This window comes from Arachis ipaensis, chromosome B4 (genome assembly GCF_059453495.1).
Source record: "Arachis ipaensis isolate K30076 ecotype BB chromosome B4, ASM5945349v1, whole genome shotgun sequence".
Taxonomy (NCBI): Eukaryota; Viridiplantae; Streptophyta; class Magnoliopsida; order Fabales; family Fabaceae; genus Arachis; species Arachis ipaensis.
The window spans coordinates 134,569,467-134,582,311 of record NC_142439.1 but is presented as its reverse complement, the minus strand read 5'-3'; the positions used below and the strand labels follow the sequence as shown (position 1 = coordinate 134,582,311).

Here is a 12,845-nt window from a genome sequence, read left to right as displayed (position 1 = left end):
TAAATTTGTGAGAATCTTAGCAATCTTAGCAAGAGAGAAAAACTGCGTCAATTGATAAGCTTTGGAAAATTAAATTACAACCTTAGCTTGTGCATGCAAAAGTTCACGCCCAAAAAATCTATAATTAAAGCAACAAAGCAAGACCAAAATAAATACAATACTATTTTTATAAAATGAATATTATACAAAATTTTTTGATCTATATTAAGTTATTGAAATTTTGGGGGGGGGGGGGACTTCGGCCTATACTAGTATCCTCTGATAGTCCGTAATTTTACACGAATAAGACACAGACAAATAATGTGATGAAATATGTGCACATATGCATGCATATACTAATTAAATATGGATGATCAATAGTGGGAATAATGTATATATGAACTATTAATTAGCACGAGAAGCTAAAATATAATCACTTTTCTTTTATATACTCCAAAATACAGCATGTGCACAAAAGGAAAATAAAAAATCATATGAAGAAGAGAATATTACATGATGAAAAATGTACAGGGAGAAAATAATGTAACAAATTTTCGTCATACTACTTTTTTCAAAACTTAAGTTGATAAAAAATGACATATAAATTATTATATCTTTAACATAAATAAATAATTTAATTTTAGCATAAGCTTAAGCTAGATTTAAAGTATATATATAATTTACGTTAATTTTATTACAGAAGCAAACACATGATCAGGAGATTATGATGATATACTTGTCAAAAATTTATGTCTACTAATCTATGATGTTATACACCTTGTCTTGTCCACATTTCCAACTGTAATTCCTGAATTTAGGTATTGTTCACATTTTTTTTTGTGTATGCACTTTATGCAAGTTGACCCAAAAATAATTCTCATCATTAATCATGATAGATTAAACAGAAAATGCTCTTGGGACCATTCTTTTTCTTTTATCACCCTATTAAACAGGGAATGCTCTTGGGACCATGCCCCTATTTATAGTTAGTTTTCAATTTAATTTTTTCCGTTGACCATTGGCTTATGGGGGGAAAATAATTAAGGTTCCTTTATCTTGTGATGAGAGAAGGAATATGTCACCACTCACAAGATGTTATTGAGGACAATGCAACAATTGTTGACTCTTCCAAGTTCCAAGTCCTCCAAAGTACAACTAGCTTAGTTACAATGTCCAAGCGGGCACAAGTGGTTTTGTTTGAGTTATTTAAGCATCATATCTTGGATTCGATTTTTAAGATTGTTTCTGTGCAATAGATTTTATAACCAGTTCACTTTTGATTAGAGTTTTTATTTTTTAAAATTTTCGTATTTTTTTATCACTCTTAAAATTTTGTAAGAAAATAAAAATGATCTCTCCATGTATTAATTTATTAGGTTTTCTTTCAATACAGCTAGTTAACTTTATCCGTTACGATAAGATTTTAATTATAAATGCCGTTTATTTTGAATTTGGCATCCTCACTCACACTATATATTGTGATGGAAAAAAGTTTAGTAACAAAAAATTTTCAGTCATAATTATCCAAAATTTTTCATAAAAATATATCAAAATTAAATTTTTAATTATATATATTTATATTTGTATCACTTCTAGTTAAAATAGTTAGAGCTACACTTTTGTTAATTTGACTATATATAGGGTTTATGTGAAATTAAGTTAAACCTTATATATAATTATATTATGTGATTATTTAGAAGAAGAGATAAATTTTGTTATGATGATTATATTATAGGATAGGAAAAATTTTAAATATTTTTAAAATATATATGTATTAGTAATTTTAATCATTAATTTTAATTATAAAAAATATACATTATTTATTAATTGACATTAACAATTAAAATTATATTAATATTTTAAGAATGTTTAAAAATTTTTTATACGAAAAATGTATAGGAATATAAAGTAATGTGTTAATATATGTATAAAATATTAATATTGAAAGGATATTATTATTATTATTATTATTATTATTATTATTATTATTATTATTATTATTATTATGTGTAAATGTAGGGTGATGGAAGCAATAAGAATTTTATAATTTATAGGATGAATAAAACTTTGAAAAGCAGAATGAAAGTGCCATTCCCATTCCCTTCACTCTCTCTCTTTCTCTTTCTATGACCCACACATCTTTTTCTGCAAAGTATGTTTCCTTCCTTCTTTTCTCTTTCACCTTCGTGCCTAGCTAACTCTTTTTCTTTTTTTTTTCCCTTTTCTTTTAATTAAAAAATTGCTAGCTAACTTATTAGTAGAAATTAATTTATTAATAGAGCAAAAAATAGTGATATTCAGGTATATTACTTATTAGTTATAAGGCTAATAAAAAATTGGTAATTTATTTTAATAAAATATTTGAAATGTAAAATTACATAAATATTCTTAATAGAATTTGGTTATAAATCTGTTTTATTTAATTTTTTTTTATCAAATTGACTTATTTTTATAAAATGACATAAGTGAGAGACTTGCTTAAATAAGATATCAATAAAATTGCTAATAGTTTTTTTTTTTGAGGAAAAAATATTATTATTAGCATTTTTAGAAAAGTAATGTTTATGTGTAAGATATTTATAAAATTAATATAAATAATAATTTTTTATTTGTTGTGTCATTAATTAGGTAAGTTATAGTATTTTATGTTTATATAAGATTGTTAGCGTCACATTATATAAAATAAAAAAAAGTCATGAATGTTATATATTTAATCTCGGAAAATTATTAAAAAATTAGTATAATTTATTATTTTTAGTTAGCAGTTAGTTAATAATATTTAAAATATGAGCTGACAGTATATTATTAAATTGTTAGACTAAAAAATTAGATTGATAACTAAAAAAATAAAAATATTAATAAAAAATAATAAATTTTGCTGATTTTCAAATTTTTATTTTAGTATGAGAATCAAATTTTTATATAAAAATATAAGAATATATTTATAGTCATTAAATTAGTTTTAATAGTTAAAATTAAACATATCCAATAAATAATTTATAGATAATATATTAATGGTCATTAAATTCACATGACAATATATTTAAAATTATTGTATTTATATAGTCTTGCCTGTAATTTGATCATTTCTATTAAAATATACTTAATAAATAAATCAATATTTATAATTATTTTTTTTATATAACTTTGTGTAAAAAAAAAAAGACAATATTATTAAAATAGAAATGAAATAGCCATATATATATGGATACCCAAACGATCACATACACTCATATTAATGCTATGGATGGTAAATTAATTGATTGAATGTGATGCTCTTGCAGTGGTGTTACTAAAGTGATGAATAATATTGTGGTAACTTCGTTCAATGGAGTGTACCTACTAAAGTGCTAAGGGAAAAAGAAAAAAGTATTTAGTTTTGTGATAGCTAAATGCACATTATTGAATATCTATATATACATGAAGATTAATTACTTGGTGAACTTGTGATTGATCTTTTAAAATATACACAAATACATTGAAAATATAAAATATACATTAAAAAAATTAAACAACACATATATTTATATACAAATATATAATAAATAATTTTAATGTATAAAATAAATAGATTTAATAAATAATATACTCTTTTAAGCCATGTATGTTTAATTAAAAAATAAATAATATAAATAATTAGCTTGATATATATATATATATATTGTTGCTTTCAATATATTAAATAATAAAATAAGATTTTTCCAAAAAAGAAGAAAGAGTATAAGAGATAGGGTTAATTATAATAAAGGAAGATACAGATGAGGCCTCCTATTATATACATGAGTGTACTAAGTAATAAGAAGTGCAGAATGGGGTCAATGAGTATGTAGGGATGCAAATTGGTGGCCCATTATATATTTTGGTTTAACATTATGTTTGTAGGTATAAGGTTGCATTTTCTAATACAGGATATTGTTTAACCTATGTAACTCTCATAAATAATAACACAAACTTCTATTTTTAAATTTTTATTCTGTTATTGGTATCAAATTTGTCGTTCATATTTAATTATTTTACTAATTAATCTTAGCTTGTTTTGAAAAGAAGAAATATGTTACCTCAACACGCTAATAAGACAATGGTCTTAATTGAGTAAAATTAATTATTTATGGTAAAACAATCTCTTTTTTTTGTTTTAAATTTTACAACCTACTTTGGCCATATATACAGCAAGGCACATATTTTTTCATCCTTTGCTTCGACTATACTCTCTATATATTTTGAAAGATTTTGTTAGCAAATATGTTAATACCATAGTAAAAATTTTTTTTTTTAAATTATATACATATTATATTAAATATATATATATATTTTTAAATATACTTTTAATCTAATATCACTGAAACTCATCAGCTAACATATTTTTTAAATTATATATGTATTATTTTTAACTTATTCATCTTTTTATGTTTAATTAATCTATGCATAATATAAGATTTAGAGAATTAAGAACAACATTTTATAAAAAAAAAACTACTAATATCGAAAAATTATTCTTCTACAAAGAGATACCTAATTACGCATCAACGAACTCGAAAAAAAATTCAATTTTAATAATATTGAAAAAGAAAAAATTAAATGCACTCAAACAAATCATATATTCCTAGCAGAAAAAAATTCAAGACACTAGAAATGAATTCTAATTATAAAAATAAAAAGAGACAAAAACACAAAGAAATGGAATGATTAATTGAGATAAATCAAAGTACAACGATAATTATTTTGTGATTTAGTTATCTCTTTATCATTTTTATGATGATGTTGTGTTGGTTTTTGAGAGTATAGTGAAATAATGAAATTATTTTTTGTTTTTTTATAAAAAAAATGGTTTTTTTAATAATTAAATGTGTCCAATTCTTTAGAGTACTTTTTCCTTCGATAAATTGTATGTAACTGTTTAGACAATATTTCTCGAGAACAAATTATAAGTTTATTCTATACCATTAATAATTTATCTTTGAAATATAGTAAAGTTTTATTTAGAGTTTAACTGTGCGCTCTTCGTCGCCGGCGGCAGAAGCAGCAGGTCTTGGGGCTCGTCGTCTTCTTGCTTCGAGTCTCGCCGTCAGCCTCCTTCGCGCGATCAGAAGCTGCTTCATGATTTGGTGAGTTCTAACAAAGGTAGGATTTTATTGTTCCAAGTCAGTTGAAACTTGAAACCGTGACGCTGATGTTTTCTTCCCTTTTGATTTGTGGGGTTTGTTCAAAACGGCGTCTTTCACCATCCCTTGTCCCAAGTGTCTCTCTTTTTCACATTTGGAGTTAGTAGTCCTTTGACAGTAATCATGGGAATTGGAATGTGTTGGCTCCTAGCTTCTCATAGATGGCTACTTTTATGTGCTATACAGGGGAAAGGGGATGGAGAGGAGTTGAAAAGCACCGCAATTCATTGTCTGTGCCGTCTTCGAGGTCAAGCTATTGATGAATCAGCTCATCGGCAAGTGGATGAAATTTTGGCTGAGCTTGCTTATGTGGGTGAAGAAAAAGAGGTTATTTTCGGAGAAATATTCAGAGAAAAATGCTTGAAAGCCCTTACCATTGGTGCAGGATTGGTCTTGTTTCAATAGGTATAGCAACTGCTCAAATAAAATAGTAAAAATCATCATAACAACTGCTCAAGTAAAATAGTAAAAAATCATCATAGTTCCCAAATTTTCATTGTATTCACACTGAAATTTGTGACAGATCACAGGGCAACCAAATGTGCTTCAGTATGCTGGATCAATCCTTCAGGTATTATATAACACAAATTCATATGATCTATTTATTACCTGTCACTAGTGGAAGTTTGATGAAATTGTAACCGAATCCAATATGTAGAGTGCAGGATTCTCCACTGCATCTGATGCAACCTGAGTCTCTATTCTCCTTGGTTTTTTCAAGGTAGATTCCCCCCCCCCCCTTATGTTTGCAATATCTGAACAACAATGTTAGCAAGGAAACTTTTTGTGAGTTTTATTAGTAAGATGTGGGTGAATGTTTTCCAAAAAATGCAAAATTGCTGGATTGGGCCAGAAGTTATTGTTCAAGCTATGTCAATTGTCATTTTTCCGTAACTCTTCTCTTGCTCTGTTACTGTGCAATGAGCCAACTGTATCTTCATGCTGTATCCATAAGTTTGTGTCTTAATGTTGCTTCTTTTGTTAAAACGGGAAAGAAATTTTTTTTAATAGATTTGAAGTTTTAAAATATTAGAATTGTAGACTTTTGATTGGCACTCCCTTCAGTATTTTCTTTTTCAATTGATTGCATTTTGTCAAATGAGAGAGCCATGTTTGTCTATTCAAAAGCAGTTCATACTCTTTTGGAATCGGTTGTTGTTAAGAAGCAAATTCTTCTCATTTTTCCATCTATACAATGCAATGAGACACATTTTCAACAAGAGAAAAGGGAAAACAAAGAAAAATCATGTTACAACTTGTTCCCATTGTCCTTGTCCTTGTTTTCACTGCTCTTGCTTTCCCTTTTCTGTTTTCTTGACAAATTTAAGAGCATCATCTCCTATCCAGTCAGTTTAATATGTTCTGTTGACTTATTTGTTATGTTTGTGTTCTAGTTGATAAGCTCTAATCTGATAATATCATCAATAGCTGATTCTACGACTTGAATCTGTAACCTTGAAGTCACATGAAGACAAATCAATCAAAACACATCATTAATTGTAAAGATTTTACTGTTACAACCTCTTAAAGGTGGATTCATATGAGCCACTCACAAAAAATCTGTGGTGTGATTGATATCATGTGATATTTGATGGTTGGTCCAAAGTCTATAAAAGGTTTGTGATATAAAGTTTAGCTTTAGATAAAGAGACTCCAATTCCACGTTCCAAAAAATAAAATGGAAACTCATTTTTCTCATCACAAATTTTGTAGGTTAATACCAAAGATTGTGACACTATTGTAATTGGAACACAATTAGGTCTCTTGGGGTGTTTGAGTCCTGTCTCAACTTTTGCAGCTGCTTTCAATGCAATGAGAGAAAGCATGGTTGGTTCACTTGGATTTTACTACAATCTGCACCTCCACTTCCACAAGCCCAATTCAGTGCTGCCTGCAACTCAACGTCGCTGCTTTGCGGATCAGCTATGCACCATTGCTCATATTCAGCAAACACCCTTTTTCTTTTCTTGCCCCTTAGTGGTGAATTTCAAATTCTGTTAGTGGTCATGTTCTGCTGTATCTGATACATCTTGATTTTAGATCCATTTCTGGCATTTGGAGAGCCATGAAACAAGCATCGAAATTGTGCGGAGGCTTAAGCATCTATAGAGCAGTCCTGCCACCCTCAACACAAGTAACTGTTGCCCCAACTCACTATGGTGTATTTTCTTATAAGTAACAAGGTGATTTATATTTGTAAAATAATCCCAAACTCACAACATCTAAATACATATTCGTTAATGATCTGGTTCCATATTAGTAGCATTAGTAAGTATAATGGCTTCCACAAAATATTCAATATTTACTGACAAAATGAAATAGCATAGACAAATGTCAAAGCTTTCACAAACTATAGAATATTAAGTATTTTTTCGATTTTTTCGGTTTTCGGTTTATTCGATTTTCGGTATTTTCGGTTTGATCGATCGGTTTTATTCGGTCCGGATCAGTTTTGAACACCCCTAATTACAATACAACACACTGTGGGGAAAGGAATGGAAATGGCGCCAAAATCAAACAACGTTGTCCCGGGAAGAGCCACTTTTCTCTCCATTTTTTTGGGCTTATGATTGTCTATTTTGGCCTGCGTCAGACTTCATAATGGGCCAGTTGATTTGGGTTTCTAGTCCATGACCAAAAACTAGTAGATATAGTTTTTTATTTTAAAAAATAAATTGTACCAGTGCAACATCCAATTGAATATTCCTTTTTCTAGAAAAAAAATAACAATAATTACTCAATATCTAATTGAATCTATTTATAAACTTTATAAGTTAAAGTTGCTAATCGAGAATTTAATTAAACTATAGATACCTAAAATTAATTATTTATGTTTAATTCGATGAAAAATTTGAGTGATACCGTGTTATTGGCATTCACCTCTGAAATCAATAATCAATATTTACAACTTGAGTAAGACTACTTCATCACAGAATACACTTGGAAAATGAAATTTATCCAACTTCAATTTCAATTTTAGCTATAAGTAACATAACTATAGTCTTTCATCTTCATACAACAATTTTTGTTTTCGTTTTCTTTTTCTTTTTCTTTTTTCCCTTGTCACCATCCTCTGCGGGCTCCTTCATTGAGAGTTGACTGTGATGTCTCTTGCCTTATTGCCATTTGCTTGACAAAGACATCATTTTTGGCCACACCCTCATATAAGCAAACTTGCAGAAGATAATTACAAAAGAACACTATGTTCCCTAAGGCAAAAAACAATTGCCAAAGAGGAAGCTCTTAAATCTTCTTACTTCTTATCTCATACCATCTTCTATCTAAGAAAAAAATAAAATAAAAAATCTAATCTAATAAAAGTAATAGTATCTTAAAGTCTTAGCTGTTGATATAACTATAAAGTACATGCTAATAACATGATTTGGTTGAAATTTTTGTTACGACAGTTCCAAATGTTTACATAGTCTCCTAGAGTTTCTATTAGTCTCCTATTAAACCAACACCTATGGTACACTATACTACTATCCCTATTATCACTTCGTTCATTGTTGAGACTCTTGGTTATGAGGGCAAGGCATTTCTGGTTCCCCTCTTATCCATAAAAGATTGAGTTCACCTCTCTTCTTTTCTAATAACAAAAATGTGCCTGCATTTGAAGAAAACCAAGGTTTTAAAAACAATACAAGTTTTTGTAAATCACGATGACAACTCGTAGTAAGAAACATGCATAAAGTTTAACATTAGTTCTCAAAGGTGCCTTTGGCAGCCACCCGAACATGTTGAAATAACAATTGTACTAACCAAGAGTAAACGGGACGATATAAAGCAATGCTGGTTGACCATGCCCATCCATCAAGTTCAAAGCAACATATGTTAGAAGGAGACCTGCAGATCAAAGTTCAAGAGAATGATGTAAAGACACCAAGCAAACAGTGATCTCAATTCTCATCTACATCCTAATTCTGGTCCGAAAGTGAGCCGGCTCAATTTTGTAACAAAGTAAATAAAGTCCAAAAGTTTTTATGGAAAATTACCCTTTGACACATCCTACCAACTAAAGTCATACCAAGAATCAAACATAGAAATAGCATACCTAAACCGTAAGCACTCATTGCCCACACGAAGTATCCAGACCGAAGGTTCCTCTTTGCCAACCAATCATACCTGTAAATTTATCGGTACAATAATTAAGTCCAGGAACCATTAAAATGAGACAAGGGATTCTTTTCATTTATGTAGTGATTAAAGTGTTTAAACTAGGGAAGACGAATATATATGACTTTCGTTTCGACCTTAGTGAAAATGCGACTAGAAGCCCCGATAAGATTATGTCCCCAAAACCAATTATGCTAAGCAGCATGGGGATACCATCTTCTCCACTCCTATCGCCTCGAGCTACCTGTACATAAGTGAAAATGTTTCATTAATTCAAGTGGAAGAAATGCATCATGTTTATGAGACCAAAATCGAGCTTAGTAGAGAATGAAATAGAAGGGAACACTCACCACTATCATTACGCTCTCATGGAACCACCACTTAGAGACAAATACCCAGAAGATGCCATATAGAAAGGCGCAACTAAGAAGAACAGTTTCTATTATTCTTCTATCAGTTCATCTCTATTCTCTGAGATGGTGTCGAGGTGAGGCCTCCAGAGAGTAAGACGGCTGCTGGTGCTTGTGTGAGTGGAGGTGGAGACCTACTGATCTACTGCTGCAGCGTGTTGATTGGGAGGGGGAGGGAGGGGAACGAGGAAGTAGATGTTGCCGCGATAGAGGTCAGCGTGGGGAGGAACGATGAGAAGGTTGGAGGGAGAATATTTCTTGAGGATATGGTTAGGATGAGCTCTCATGACTTCAGCAACGTTGATGGTGCGAGTAGTGAGCTCTTCAATTCTGCCATTGGAGTGAACTATACGTATCACGTCCAATGCCCCGCATGGTAGGATGCATGATATGCATCCCCTTATGCTATTCTTCATTATTAAAGCTAAACTCTTGTGTAATTACTTAAAGAAACTCTTAAAAAAGGCTTGAATCCGCTTGTGGGATTAGGCGATATAGATATCACAGAATAAATTTTAAGGTAAGACTGGTTTTTTCTTAGGTGATTGGGTAAAGTTTAATAGTTCCAAGCTAAACGTACTAAATCAATTAGCTTTCCAAACCAAAGTAGCGGACTTAGCACACGTTGCTTAAAGTTGACGTATGATAAAAGAACCTCCATTTCCTTGGAGAAGAAGATGGGGAAGCTATAAGAGAGAATCTGCGCGCATTTTGGAGAAGAAGATGCAACCGTATAATGTTAAACCAAAATATATATAGAAAAAGAGTTAGCTAGAAAAAGATGCGGGTCACATAAAGAGAAAGAGAGAGAGTGAAAGGGAATGGGAATGGCCAATGGGAATGGACTTTTCAAAGTTTTACTTTTACTCTTTTGTTAGTGTTACTCATCCTATAAACTATAAAGTTCTTGTTGCTTCCATCACCCCACATAATAATAATAATAATAATAATAATAATAATAATAATAATAATAATAATAATAATAATAATAATAATAATAATAATAGTACTACCCTTCCAATATTAATATTTTATACACATATTAACACCTTAATTCTGCCATTGGAGTGAACTATACGTATCACGTCCAATGCCCCGCATAGTAGGATGCATGATATGCATCCCCTTATACTATTCTTCATTATTAAAGCTAAACTCTTGTGTAATTACTTAAAGAAACTCTTAAAAAAAGCTTGAATCCGCTTGTGGGATTAGGCGATATAGATATCAGAGAATAAATTTTAAGGTAAGACTGGTTTTTTCTTAGGTGATCAGGTAAAGTTTAATAGTTCCAAGCTAAACGTACTAAATCAATTAGCTTTCCAAACCAAAGTAGCGGACTTAGCACACGGTGCTTAAAGTTGACGTATGATAAAAAACCTCCATTTCCTTGGAGAAGAAGATGGGGAAGATATAAGAGAGAATCTACGCGCATTTTGGAGAAGAAGATGCAATCGCATAATGTTAAACCAAAATATATATAGAAAAAGAATTAGCTAGAAAAAGATGCGGGTCACATAGAGAGAGAGAGAGAGAGAGAGAGAGAGAGAGAGAGAGGGAGGGGGGAATGGGAATGGCCGAATGGGAATGGGCTTTTCAAAGTTTTACTTTTACTCTTTTGTTAGTGTTACTCATCCTATAAACTATAAAGTTCTTGTTGCTTCCATCACCCCACATTTACACCATAATAATAATAATAATAATAATAATAATAATAATAATAATAGTACCCTTCCAATATTAATATTTTATACACATATTAACACCTTACTTTATATTCCTATACATTTTTCGTATAGAAAATTTTTAAACATTCTTAAAATATTAATATAATTTTAATTGTTAATGTCAATTAATAAATAATGTATACTTTTTATAATTAAAATTAATGGTTAAAATTGCTAATACATATATATTTTAAAAATATTTAAAATTTTTCCTATCATATAATATAATCATCATAACAAAGTTGATCTCTTCTTCTAAATAATCACATAATATAATTATATATAAAGTTTAACTTAATTTCACATAAACCATATATATAGTCAAATTAACAAAAGTGTAGCGCTAACTATTTTAACTAGAAGTGATACAAATATAAATATATATAATTAAAAATTTAATTTTGATATATTTTTATGGAAAGTTTTGGCTAATTATGACTGAAAATTTTTTGTTACCAAATTTTTTTCCATCACAATATATAGTGTGAGTGAGGATGCCAAATTCAAAATAAACGGCATTTATACTTAAAATCTTATCGTAACGGATAAGGTTAAAAGGGATTCTAACTGTATTGAAAGAAAACCTAATAAATTAAAACATGGAGAGATCATTTTTATTTTCTCACAAAATCTTAAGAGTAATAGAAAATACGAAAATTTAAAAAATTAAAAACTCTAATTAAAAGTGAACTGATTATAAAACCTATTGCACAGAGATAATCTTAAAAATGGAATCCGAGATATGATGCTTAAATAAGTCAAACAAAACCACTTGTGCCCGCTTGGACATTGTACTTTGGAGGACTTGGAAGAGTCAAAATTGTTGAATTGTCCTCAATAACCTCTTGTGAGTGGTGACATATTCCTTCTCTCATTTTAAGATAAAGGAACCTTAATTATTTTCCCTCATAAGCCAATGGTCAACGGAAAAAAATAAATTGAAAACTAATTATCTTGAAAACCTATAACCTCTTGATTTTTTTCTGATAGTATTGAACCCCGCTTGATTTTGTTTCAGTCTATATATTGGGCTAGTCTAAGTGCTATTACTAATTTTCGCATTAGTATACTTTTCGTTTTATTTTCTTCGTATTAAGTGTTGTCAGCGAACAGAGAAAAAACTAGCATGAGTATGGGCAATAAGAGAAAAAGGAAAAAGAAAAGGAAAAGGCTGTTGTGTCATAGAATTCTCCTTTTATTTGCACTAGTGGAATTACTTGGTAACTGTAGGACTATCCTTAATCTGAGATGCTATGCTTCAGATATTTTTCAATTAGAAACTAATCTGATCTAGGTTTTTCTCCCTCTTTCTTGTACTGATTACTTTTTTATAATAGGTGTTTGGCTCTTGGTACAAAGCGTATGGTTAATATGGAAGATAAATGCAAGTGAGTTTTAGAATAAAAAATGTAGGGAGAGAAAAAAAATATATATATATAAAGAGAAAAGAA

The 12,845-nt window shown here is 29.7% G+C and overlaps 1 protein-coding gene across 1 annotated transcript; it reads right to left on the bottom strand.

Annotated features, from left to right (window-relative positions):
* Positions 1-8,644: 8,644 nt before the first annotated feature.
* On the bottom strand, positions 8,645-10,083 carry LOC107637108 (signal peptide peptidase-like 2). Its single transcript, XM_088484986.1, has 6 exons — positions 9,806-10,083; positions 9,608-9,707; positions 9,395-9,501; positions 9,196-9,266; positions 8,904-8,987; positions 8,645-8,748 (listed from the first exon to the last, which is right to left on the bottom strand). Exons 1-6 carry the CDS (start codon positions 10,081-10,083, stop codon positions 8,645-8,647), a joined length of 744 nt encoding a protein of 247 aa, XP_088341112.1.
* Positions 10,084-12,845: the final 2,762 nt, after the last annotated feature.